Source organism: Populus alba, chromosome 1, assembly GCF_005239225.2.
Source record: "Populus alba chromosome 1, ASM523922v2, whole genome shotgun sequence".
Taxonomy (NCBI): Eukaryota; Viridiplantae; Streptophyta; class Magnoliopsida; order Malpighiales; family Salicaceae; genus Populus; species Populus alba.
The window spans coordinates 18,331,860-18,344,386 of NC_133284.1; the positions used below are offsets into that span (position 1 = coordinate 18,331,860).

Here is a 12,527-nt window from a genome sequence, read left to right on the forward strand (position 1 = left end):
AAATAAAAGGGGTGTTTGCAACAGTGATAACAATAACTTTTTAAAATATATTTTTTAAAAAATATAATAAAATAATATTTTTATTACTTTTAAAAATCTCTAATTTCAAGTTAGCAAATGAGTTCAAGAAATTATGCTTCCATTTAAAACTTGTATATAAATAGTAAAGTTGATTTACATAGTTGAAATAGGTTTAAGTTGGCCTGAATATTCATAATTTAAAAAAAAAAAAAAAAAAATAGATCCAATTATATGTCATCGAGGGAGCAGAGTTGTTGTACTAAGTGCAGATGATATGATGTATAGAAATCCAAATGGATTGTGATTACAAGATTGAATACAAATACAAGGACACGTCAAGACGAAATACAATTATGCTTTCAGAGCCACTTTTACGATGCAAAGATAACGTAGTGATGACACTTGTGCTGCTAATGGAAATAAACAGAGCTGGTCTGGAAGTTCTTTTAACATTCGCACCCGGTGGACGTTTGTTGTCGCCCTCCACCGGCAACATCAATGGTGTCAGGAAGGTATCTTTCATCATCAACAAACAAATACAACACAATTAGTTAGCATTTCATGACAAGTATGATTGGTTAAGTTGATAAAAAGTTGCAATCTGATTCCTTGGATTTTTCCCTTGTGACAAGAATGTAATAGGGTAATAAAGCAAGTATTGCTTCAAAATTACTTGGCTTCAGCAGAAAAAATTTTATCAAGTGAAAGACAGTTCATCGGAAAGTGGCTGTCAAGTGCAGTGGACTTCTTTTACACTTACATTTCTTCTTCAGGTTCATTCTTAAGCGCATTTTTGGCTATAGACTGAAATGCAGCGTCCACATTGAAGCCTTCTTTTGCAGATGTCTCAAAGTAAGGTATGTTTCCCTTAGCAGCGCACCATGCCTTCGCTTTCTTCTCAGAAACCTACAGTTGATAAATTGATGTCAATAAGGAATCTTTTTTCCTAGAGGTCTACATAAGAGAGTTGTATTTTGCCGCTCAACAACATTACGAGGTTACATATTTTATGAAATTTTCTCAAACATGAGGAAAAACACACGAGTCATGAAAAGGAAAGATCATCTTACCACTCGACTATTGCCTCCATCAACATCTATCTTGTTCCCCACCACAACAAATGGGAAGTTTTCAGGGTCGGATGGGCTAGCCTGCAGATTAATACCACAAAATATGATCTTCAGAGATTGTTTATGAACTATGAAAAATCTGTCCAGCCAATTAGCAAATAACCACCTGAATCAGAAACTCTTCTCGCCAATTATTAAGATTCTCAAATGACTTCATGACATTCACATCATGCACAAGAACACAACAGTCTGCACCACGGTAGAAAGCCACTCCAAGACTTTGAAACCTCTCTTGTCCTGCAGTATCCCATATCTGCACATATAGTATCAAGGCAAACAACAAAGTTATTTCGATTGCACGACCAAGTATTTCCACTCTTAAGTCATGCCATGATTGACTTATGGGAGGACTTGCAGTAAAATATCATGTCCCTGAATATTGATTATCATCTGAGGTCAAAAGAACCTATAGTTTTTTTTTACTAAAACTCTCTTTCAAATTAACTGTCTGACATTTTTTTCCCTCCCTCCTACCATCATTATGACAACCACTCAGCTAAGAGTTTGGACTGGAGCTTCAAACCATGAATTTGTTTAAGCAATCACATCAGCAGAAAATTTGGTCCTGATACCTCAAAGCACAATTATAGCCAACAAACTATTGGATCTCACTTCTTTCTATATTGCCCTTCAACCATCTAAATACAGGATGCAACCTATTAAATCGTTCTCGTTCTTGTTCTCCCAGTACATCAAACATCCTCTTCTAGGTGTCCTCTTCTCCTTTCTGAATACTGGCTTCAACATACTATTTGAAATTGCAAGCACGCACGAAACTGAAACACTTGCATGCAAAACACATCCACCAACAGGCAATGTTCTTCAAGTTTCATGCTTTCTACTACCTAATTCCTTCCATGCCATGTTTCTATCTAAAGTCTAAACCGGTTGCTTGCATATTCACGTAAGAAACATTTTAAACTAGTTATAAATTCTGAACTAATAGCTTGAAACAATTAATAATAGCTACAAGTAATAATTATCCACAATTAGCTGAACCCTCAGCTTAATAACACAAATTTGGAAATAAATATATAATATAATCAATGATCTAACAACAATAAATAAACAAACAAACCAGGAGACAACAAATTATAATACATACAGAGATCAAAATTCAAAAAATAGAAAAGAAATCGTGTTTGGGACCTGCAATGTGAACAATCTATCCTCAAAATAGACTTCTTTGGTTAAGAAGTCAGCTCCTATCGTCGCCTTGTATTGATTACTGAACCTTCGATTCACAAACCTAAACAAACCCACGCCCATTATTGAAAAACAAATCCAAATGAAAAACAAAAAATCTTAAGAAGATTTCTGAAGAGTAATACTGATTCATTAGTGATGTCTTGCCTACCCTGCATAAATTATCAAAAACAAAAATCACATTAGCCAAAGAAAAAATCAAATATATATATATAAGGCGAGAGAAAAGTGATTAAGAGTACCCGCTGTCACCGAGAATTATAACCTTCAAGAGCATGCGTCTACGAGTAGCCATTGATTCTTCAAGGAACCTTTTTTGAGAAGGCAATTCTGTTTTTCTTTTTCTTTTTTTAGTTCAGAAAATTATGGTTTGTTTTCAGGAGAGAGAGAGAGAGAGGCTTGAATTAGAGGGAGGAGAAATTTAGAAAATGTAATTAATTTTGTTTGGTCTAATATATTAAAAATTATTTCAATTTTAAATTTTAAATTATTAAATAATATATTAAGATATAATAAATTTCAAAATCCTAACCACTTAATTATTAAAATTATAATATTTTATTATAAAATTAATTTAATTAAAATTTTAAATTATTAAATAAAATTATAAAATATAATTTAAATCATTATCCACCCACCGAATGCCATCCTATCGATCTTCGCGGCAGCAAGATGCCAGCCGGCAGCCGCCTTGTTGAATTTCCTGATTCCCAGAATATCCCGTGTTATTATTCAATAAAATAGAATTGTATTATATCTATTATCTATTACTATTAGAATGGATGAGGGCCACAATAAGATAATATAAGCGGTAGTGTTGTCATTATCAAGAACGCCGGTTTTGTAGCAGCATAGTTTCTATTAGGAACGTAACGTTATTGAATGTTTATCTTATTCCATCCATTTTTTTTATTACTATTATTATTATTATTATTATTATTAGAAAAATTACGTTTAATATCTTTTAGCTCAAGAAATTATACTTTAGATGAACAAAAAATCTTTAAATATAATAAAATAATTAAATTAATAAATTACCGATTGTTTTCTCTCTATTCAAGCGATATTATTCTCTCTTTCTCAATTTTATTTTTCAAACAAAAATGGAACCCAAAATCTATTAATCTATCACACGATTTCTTTTGTTAAGGTGTTGTTTTCTTTACTCATGTTGATGAAATCTCTCTTTTCATTAAAAAGCAAATTGTTATTTTTTCAAAACTCAAAATAAATAAATAAAAACTTCAAATTGAAAACAAATGAAAATAAAACCATAAGAAAAATCAACCCAGATTAAAATTTTATCTTCTTAGTCAAATTATAAACTCAAAAGTGTTTTATGGACAGTTCTTGTCAATTTAGGCACCATTTATTTTTACTTACGAAACTATATCTGAAAACGTTTTTAAAATGTTTTTAAATTAAAATATATATATATATATATATATATATATATATATGTGTGTGTGTGTGTGTGTGTGTGTGTGTATTAAATTGATATAATTTTTTTAGTGTTTTCTAATGATTTTGATGTGCTAATGTCAAAAATTAAAAAAAAAACTAAAGAAAAAAAATATCATTTTAATGTATTTTTAAATGAAAAGTATTTTAAAAAATTGATGGTAGTTTTAGCAAGTAATGTTTTGTGAATTTGATCATGCATGTTGTTGCAGTGCACGTTATGCCTTGTGTCTTTGTGTTGAATTTGTCACAGACTGATTGATTGTTAATGTTATCTATTAGTTTTCTATAAATAAGTATGCTACTACTTTACTGTTTTTTGTCGCCACCATTATTTGAATTTGGCATCTCCAGTTCATTAGTATGAATAGCCATGTCACTCCTTTTTTTTATTAGTTATGAGTTCCAAAATTCAAGATGCTTAAGAATAAGGTTGATGTATTGAATAATATGTTGATTTCTTAGTTCAAGCAATATGATTTATTCTCCCTAGCCAAGATATCCGGTGGCTTCATATGGAAAGGCTAGATGTTTGGTAGTTGTTATTTGCAAAAGGTCTTGTTTGATGGATGTAGAGACTCTTAGATGCTTAAACTAATAACTTTAAAAAAAGAGAAAGTGTGATGATATTTTAGAGAGATAGACTTTGAAAATATATGTATTGAAAATGTTAAGAATGAAAAAATTGTAAACCTTGAGATTGAATAATTCATGGTGTGTTTATAACCCATGAGTCTTGTCTTTTTGTGGAGAGGAGAGGCTAAAATATAATTTCACCTTTATGATATTTTGTATTGTATTCTACTCAAAATAATACATATGAGATCAATATACAATATTATGGGACATGCATGGTGTCCTAAAACATTTTTAAATGATGTGTTGCTCGATCCCATTAGAAGTGAAAATGAGTCTAGAAGCGATGCTTGGACTCAACTACATTGGACTGGGGCATGGTAGCCTGAGCCCACAGGGGTGCTGGGCTGCACCCCTAGCACTAGCTAGGCGTGCACCCAGATGGTGGGCTTGAGCATCCATGCCTGAGCTCAGGTGTACTCTCAATATAAGCTTAGGCTACCATACTCGAGCATGTGCACCTTGATAGAGGTTTGGGCTTGGGCATGGTAGTCGAGCCCATGAGAATGTTTTTTTGATCTTTGAGGGAGGTTTTGGGCCTTTGTGGGGTTTGGGCCTATTAAACTTGGATGTTGGTGATGAGAATGCAAGATGTCATATTTGTTTCATATGATGTTTAGTATTTTATATTTATTTGAAGTCTAAATGTACTCATTTCTTTTATATTTTGATTTAGGATACAAATAGAGATGTTAAGGGCAAAATGAAGTTAATTGGACGATTTTAAATAGTTTTGACATAACTTTGTAATGTAGTCATAACTCTCTCATCCGAGCTTGTATTAAGATGATTCAAAATGTCATATTTTTTTTTATATAATTTTTAGTATTTTATACTTATTTTATGTCTAAATGCACTCATTATTTTTATATTTTAATTTATGATTCAAATGGAGACGTTAGGGGCAAAACAAAGTTAATTGGATGATTCTAGACAATTTTGACATAGCTTTATAATCTAATCATAACTCTCTCATCCAAGCTCTAATTGAAATTATTAAAAATGTATACAACCCTAGAAACATCTATATAACTTTCATTTTTTGAGTTTTGAGAGATACTTATCGAAGTTAAAGTTGGGCATAAAATCCCTGTATTTGTACTTTTAACATGCTAGAACATTTTTTGGCTTACAAATCTAATATGATGTGATTTATTTTTGGAAGCTTTTACATTTGGTGCATGCATTACAGCTAAAGACATTACTTTCGTTATCATATTAGGACTTTCTTTTATTATTTAATAATTTCATTAAATATTCAAATTTGATGGTTATTAATGAAGGATAATATTAAGAGTATTTTTAGAAGATTTTGTAGGCTTTTAAAAAGGAGGGAAACATGTAAAAGAGAAAAGGAAGGCATTAGATCATACTACTCTCTTCTTTTTTCTCTATTTTTTTTTCTCCTTTGAGTTTTCATCATGATACTATGTAACTAAATTTTTATTTGGTCAAAGAAAATGAAAGCCTCGGAATCAATAAAACTATGAGATCTAATTTGTTTTCATTTCTCAATTTATACTTTGAGTATTGAATGTTCTGTCTATTTTCATGGTTGTCTTGTTTAGTTATTGGGAGGCCTGCTAGTTTATTATTTGTTGCAATCTATTGCCAGATTAAATATCATATCTGTAATTGTTTGATCTCTTTAATTTGTTAAGCAACTAAGATTAATGATTTGTTGCGTTAAAAATAAGTAAATTTTAGAAATAATATTCAACTAAATTAAATGCAATCGCTTGTGCTTGTGTTGTTTAACTTCATCAATCTCTCTAATTCTTAAGGATCCTACTAGATTATATTTTTAGTGCTTGTCTTTGGTTGTTTAGTAGTTAGGGTTAATTAGATTGATTGTTTTCTAATTGATCGCAACTAAAGAAAGATAGAAAAATAATTCTAATGGTAAATATTAAAAGTATAAATACATATATATTTTCATTAATGATCAGTTGTAAAAACCTCGATGGTGAATGTTGACTTAGATCAAAATTTGTTCTTTTAACTAATTTTAATATTTTAATTTAACTTGTTTCTTAATTGTTTTCTTAAAATTGTTTTCGTCACACTCAAACCTCCCTCATCTTTATTCACGGAGTACAAAACCAAGCTAAATATTCAAAGTGAAAACGAATCTTACTCGCACTCTTACGTATATTTTTAAAGTAGGAATGGTTGAGATTTCTTGATATGCCAAAACTGATTTCCTTCCATCATATGAATGGTTTGTTCTATTTTCTTTGGTGACTAATAAGAACTTTGAACTTCTTCAATGGTTCTTTTGATTTTGATTTTGATTTTGGTTTTGGTTTTCTTTCATGCAGAATATTCTTCCGTTGCTTCGCTCAGATTCCTACTTGCTGGTGGGTTTGGGCTTAACTTGAGCAAAAACAGAAGGCCATCTGTTGTTTCAAGAACAGGTCGGTTTGCTGCCCTGGAATTGACAAGGAAAGAGTGCATAAGTTTGCTGCTTCTGTTCGTAGCTGTAAGCCACCTTAAGTTTATGAAGGGAAAGGGATTATGTGAATTGATTAAGGTATTAAGAAGAAACAAGGAAAGAAGTCGAAATGATAGATTAATTTAATTTAATTAATTTGCTATCTCCTGGCCAAAAAAGGAGCTAGCTAGATGGCATCCAATAAAATTCCACATGCTCTATGAATATACAAACAAGCAGGTAAAGGGAGTAATCAAATATAAAGAACAGTAACGGTAGTGGTTTCACCTGTCCTGTTTATTGTCCAGAAAAATGAACCCACGAGGCCAATGCAGTTAAACCATGGAATTTGAGTTCAACTTTGCGCATGAAATTTGAACCTTTGTAGCCTCTATCTACCTCATCCATCAACCACATTTTGGCGACAAAATTGTGGTTTGTCCAGAGTAGGCATGACTTTTGACAAACCAAGGAAAGTGATGTAGTCAGCTGTTTAAGAGCTTACCTAGTTATCTTTGATGTTTTCCTCCTTTCTTGGTGAATCCATCTCTGGTTTAGTCTGTTGGCCTTCTGTGCTTGAGAGGAATGGATTCCGACCAGACTCGCTGGTGGGTTCAGTGCACTCTTGGCTGCTTGTACTTGCTAGTGGGTTCACTCTGCTATCATGCTCAGGACTTTCTAGTGCTAACTTTCTGAATTTCTTCATGTCCTCCTCGTATTGGCGATTGGTATAATCTGAGCTTGCAGAACTGTATACCATGCTAAGCCCAGGAGTGATCCCCTCATTCAGTTCACCAAGGGGCAAATTTCCTTCCAGAGCTCGAACTATCTGCTTTGCACAAAATGCAGAAGGGTTACATACCAGCATATAGAGTGTAGTTCCAATATTTTAGATTCCAAACAGTATTGGTTCTGGTGAAAGTCAAACTTGCAATATCTCATATATTTATATATCACAATTCCAACCAAAACTGGAAATTTGGAACACTTGATATCTTCTAAAATATTGGATACGAGTTTTAAGTGCTTCAACAAACAATTCAGAAAAAAGTTTATGGTGCCCAGATCATTAAAGAAAAGACATTGACTAGTTTATGCAAAACTTCATTGGAAGAATTGAAGCTATTCAACTTTGAATCAATAAGGAATGAATAAGGCAAACACACCTATTCACGATCAAAAGCAGTATACTCAGCGCTTGTGGAATTACCTGGCTCATTCGCGGCCGAAACCGTCCCAAATGACGTACACAAGCTGCAGCACAACAAATCATTCGGATCATTTCATTAGAATCATAGTCCTGCAGTTTTGGGTCAACAACAGCATCAAAGTTGCCATCTTCTAGAGCTTGTTTGAGCAAAGGCCTTGCCTGGTTATTCATGAAAGAGTGTTATTTTTGCATAACAATCCCTTTTCAATATTTAACTTGTATGTTCATTACCTAAATGTCTTAATAATTTAACTTAAGAATACCACTAAAAGAAAATGATACAAGAACAAATGCATCCAGTGCATGAAAAGATCTCAATTGCCATGAAGATAGGATTCAACTCAATCCCAGTGACCAGCAATTGGATACCTCTACCCCTATTGCAAAAAATAACATGGGCTATACTAATCTTTTCACCAATCACCAACATATATACATAGTAAATATGCATTGTCATAAGCAAGTTAAAGTCTGCAAAACACTGAAATTCAACCTGGATATCAACATGTTTTTAGTTTTAGGGGGAGGGGGTGATTTGTCATTCGATCCTTAACATTGCCAAATTACAAACAATGAATTCTCACTTGGGATACTATGATTAATTTGATAATTTTGTACTGTTATAAGCTACGCTGAGGAACAAATACATACCCAATCAACTATGCTATCATCAATAAAGGATCGAGTTCTATCAACAGGCCGACGCCCACTAATCAACTCTAGAAGCACAACACCAAAGGAATAGACATCTGACTTCGCTGTAAGCTTCCCAGAGGATGCATACTCTGGTGCCATATAACTGCAATTGGAATGGTGCATTTAGAAATTGTTCAAGTAATTTTCCCATAGTAAATGAAAAGCAGAGGGGAAGAGGTGATGGAAGAGAAACCCACACTGTCTACTCTTTTGTTTTTAATTTTTTTCCAAACTAGATTACATTGCACAATCTTAACTATTCACCAGTAATATGACAAGCTCATCTTACCCAAAAGTTCCCATCACTCGAGTTGAGACATGAGTTTCTGTATCTAAAGAATGTTTGGCAAGTCCAAAATCAGCAACCTGAACAAAAAGAATCCAGGTATACTCATCAATTATATAATTTAACATCAAAGAAACTGAATAGAATAAATAATGTTAACCCGTATAGTTTTACACAGCAATCTGAATCAAGGGCCACGAGTTTTCACAAACTTTTGTAAAACATAAATTTGTAATATTTTCAGTCACAGTTCGACCTTGAGGAGAATGAAGAAAGAATAAATTGGTACTTGGTATGTGAGTATTAAGGAATTGTAGCTTTGTATTCTAGATTTTATGATAAGCTGAAGAATTTTATTTCAAATATTTACAATTACTGTACATTTCAAGCTATCCTATTTGGTTTAGATTTTTCTATGTTTTGAGCTTCTACTCCTATTAGGACTTGGTTTTTGTATTTTTACTTTCTTTGATGTGTACAATTAAGAACCCTAACTAGTCACTCAAGTCATGCTACACTATGAATATTGATCGATCAAATAAAATGAGTTTTCGGAGAGTTGTTCTCTGGGGTGTTGCGTTGCTTTCACTCATTGATTGCACCACATCACTACCATAATGACACCATTTTTCAATTCTAATACTCCATTTTAAAGAAATTATGTTCAAAAACTTGTATGAACGAGATATCCAAAACTCCTTTGAAGTCTAGAATAACACATGACCTTTTGTCAATTGTCAGCGTCAGGAAGGGAGGGCAAGCAAGCAAATTAAGATCGTGTTCATTGATATTTGGGATTTAACTTCAAAAGTCAATTTGGTGGGCACTGGAAAAAAAATCCAAGTTTATCAAAAAAAAAATGACCAAAACTCATTACAAAAACATTTTAAATGACACAAACCCTACCTTTGCTTCAAAGCTATGATCAATAAGAATATTAGAAGCCTTGATATCTCGATGTATGATTTTAGGCTGGCCTGAAACATATTTTACCACAAAAAGTGATGGGAACTAAGAGATAAACAGCTTAAACGTGAAAAATGGACAAGCTAAATGTAGCAGGAAAAAATACTAACAGTCTTCATGCAGATATGCCAATCCTTTTGCAGCGCCAACTGCAATCTTCATTGTTGTTGACCAGTTCATGGTTGGTCTCCCATTCTCTGATATGTACTATATCTTATGGTTAGACGATGATACCATATTTTAGCATGAAAAGTTTGTTCTTAAATCACTCTTCACTCTACCGTTACTCTTACACCATATATTTTGAACTTCTATTAAGGCCAACACAGAGTTGATTCCATTAAATGATAAAGAATCACTTTGACATTCGTTTTGTTACACTTTTCCCCCCTTTATTATTTTCAGAAAATTAAAATTAGTCCATGTCCCTCCCCCAACTGCTCCGGAGCTGACTCAAATTCCCTTCTGTGCCAATAGACAACGTCAATAAAATAAAATGGAGTACTGATGCTTTTTCTTAACTACAGGTGTGAGAGAGGAAACGTGGAACAGGAAACCACCCAGAATTTTACATCCATATATTTTCACAAGCAGACACGGATGTGAATTTTTTAGTGAACTAAGAAAATAAGCATTAGAATGGCAGATGGATTTTGACGTTGATTTTCTTTTTGCAGGCTTTATATCTTGGAGCTCTTAGTAATAAGGAAATTTTAATAATAATTTAAAAAAAAGGACTCAGACACGGATGTGAATTTTTTAGTGAACTAAGAAAATAAGCATTAGAATGGCAGATGGATTTTGACGTTGATTTTCTTTTTGCAGGCTTTATATCTTGGAGCTCTTAGTAATAAGGAAATTTTAATAATAATTTTAAAAAAAGGACTCACCATGTAAATGAAATTCCAAGGTGTAGTTGGGTACAAACTCATAAACAAGCATTCTTTGGGCTCCAGCGATGCAGTAACCAAATAATGAAACAAGATGTCGATGATGGACACGGCTAATAATCTCAATCTCGGCCCGAAATTCACGCTCCCCCTGTCCACTCCCAGATTTAAGCTGCTTAATTGCAACCACCGTACCATTAGCAAGGATTCCCTTGTGAACATAGCCAAAACCACCCTGACCAAGGAGGTTGGCTTCGGAGAAATTATCAGTGGCCATGGCTAGTTCTTCATACGGGAAAGTGCTCTGTGAATATCCAAGAGCAATTCCAGGAGTTGATGGTGGAAATTGCTTATCAGAGCCCATGCTGCTGCTTGTCGAAGGATGTTCAGCAAAAATACCAGGCATTGGTGGCAGATGGTTACTCGGAGGAGTTCCTTGCGGATGAGTGAGCTTCGGCCACATCATCATTTTATTGTCCGGAGGGGGAGCAGTATTTTGCTGCCAATCATCATCTGGAGGCATTAAAAAGAGCATAGAAACATAAAAAGCAAAGTAATTGACAAGAGTGGCTTGAGCAGTTCAACAAACATAAAAAATAAATTGCTGGAAAAATTAGAAGGGATGACAGTTTTATGCATTCGATTGTATCAGCCATCTCTACAAATCACATTGAATAACACAAGTCTTTAACGTTTAAGCGCGAATCCAAACAAAACCATAAATGAAATTGTATAAAGCGATCGATTGGAATCGGACAACAAAAAACGAAACAAATCAAGAATCCAAGCACAGATGCACATTGTATGCAATTCAAAGTCAATAGAAACCAAAACAAACCTTTGCTAGCTACTTGCAAAGGTTGGCCAGCGAGCAACAATCTCTGCGCTTCCTTCCTTTTCTTCCTCCGGTACACACAAACAGAAAAACCCACACCAGCCAGCACACCTAACACTACTCCTACTATCAACGCCGACAGTACCGGCGGGGACGGCCCCGGAGATCCACTAGGATATGCCGGCGGCGTTAGAGTACCATTCGAGCTCGTCGGTGGAGGTGCCTGAGAAGCAGTTTGGTTGGTTGTGTCAGGCGGAGGCGGAGATGTGAAGTTAGATACTGTCGGCGGAGGGGTGGAGTTGAAAGGGAACGGAGAATCTCCCGGAGACGGAGACGACATCGTCCGTAATGTTTCGGGCGAGTGGTATTTTGTATTGTGAAAGAGAGGAGTGGTAAAGCAGCTTAGAAGTTTCTTTTTGTCAACAATGGGTTGCTGAGCTAGCGAAGCAGAGAAGAAGACGTAATGAGTGGATCTCACTGAATTACTTGTCTTTGTAATCAATTCCTAATAAAAATAAATTTGGTCTTAGTAAGCTTTTAGTTTTGGACTGATTTTAGATTCTAGAATGGTTTTATTGGATTTTTGTAATGAATGGGTTCATTAAGTTGCTTAATACATTTTCTAGGTTTTTTAGATAAAAAAGAAAGTTTAAAATTCAGTTTTTAGATCTATAAAAATATTGGTTCTGTTTTATCTGTTGTAACTTGTAATCTATTTTTAAGCTCCCATATAAAAATAAAAATAAAATAAATATA

General features: G+C 33.8%; 2 protein-coding genes across 3 annotated transcripts; both read right to left on the reverse strand.

Annotated features, from left to right (window-relative positions):
* Positions 1-272: 272 nt before the first annotated feature.
* Positions 273-2,788, reverse strand: LOC118046221 (ras-related protein Rab7). Its single transcript, XM_035055034.2, has 7 exons — positions 2,600-2,788; positions 2,483-2,509; positions 2,301-2,400; positions 1,258-1,404; positions 1,092-1,172; positions 782-927; positions 273-537 (listed from the first exon to the last, which is right to left on the reverse strand). Exons 1-7 carry the CDS (start codon positions 2,650-2,652, stop codon positions 468-470), a joined length of 624 nt encoding a protein of 207 aa, XP_034910925.1. The 5' UTR covers positions 2,653-2,788; the 3' UTR covers positions 273-467.
* A 3,787-nt stretch (positions 2,789-6,575) lies between these two features.
* LOC118046220 (proline-rich receptor-like protein kinase PERK15) lies at positions 6,576-12,308 on the reverse strand. 2 transcript variants are annotated; one of them, XR_004687131.2, is made up of 9 exons: positions 11,775-12,306; positions 10,937-11,449; positions 10,157-10,243; positions 9,987-10,057; positions 9,084-9,160; positions 8,750-8,897; positions 8,099-8,257; positions 7,177-7,717; positions 6,576-6,885 (listed from the first exon to the last, which is right to left on the reverse strand). XR_004687131.2 is itself a non-coding variant. In XM_035055032.2 (9 exons), exons 1-8 carry the CDS (start codon positions 12,109-12,111, stop codon positions 7,394-7,396), a joined length of 1,716 nt encoding a protein of 571 aa, XP_034910923.1. In that variant the 5' UTR covers positions 12,112-12,308; the 3' UTR covers positions 6,576-6,885. The 2 variants fall into 2 exon arrangements, 1 of the variants encoding a protein (XP_034910923.1); XM_035055032.2 differs by having other exon boundaries at positions 7,394-7,717; positions 11,775-12,308.
* Between the last annotated feature and the right edge of the window lie 219 nt (positions 12,309-12,527).

Bases quoted from the DNA above. Each gene is read 5' to 3' on its own strand.
- LOC118046221 (XM_035055034.2), bottom strand. From the start codon at position 2,652: ATGGCTACTCGTAGACGCATGCTCTTGAAGGTTATAATTCTCGGTGAC. The intron at 2,510-2,599 runs GTACTCTTAATC...TAATTTATGCAG, and splicing joins ATAATTCTCGGTGACAGCGG to GGTAGGCAAGACATCACTAA. The intron at 928-1,091 runs GTAAGATGATCT...TATCAACTGTAG, and splicing joins ATGGAGGCAATAGTCGAGTG to GTTTCTGAGAAGAAAGCGAA.
- LOC118046220 (XM_035055032.2), bottom strand. From the start codon at position 12,111: ATGTCGTCTCCGTCTCCGGGAGATTCTCCGTTCCCTTTCAACTCCACC. The intron at 11,450-11,774 runs GTTTGTTTTGGT...TAATGCCTCCAG, and splicing joins TTTGCAAGTAGCTAGCAAAG to ATGATGATTGGCAGCAAAAT. The intron at 7,718-8,098 runs GTAATTCCACAA...TGTGCAAAGCAG, and splicing joins TTCGGCCGCGAATGAGCCAG to ATAGTTCGAGCTCTGGAAGG.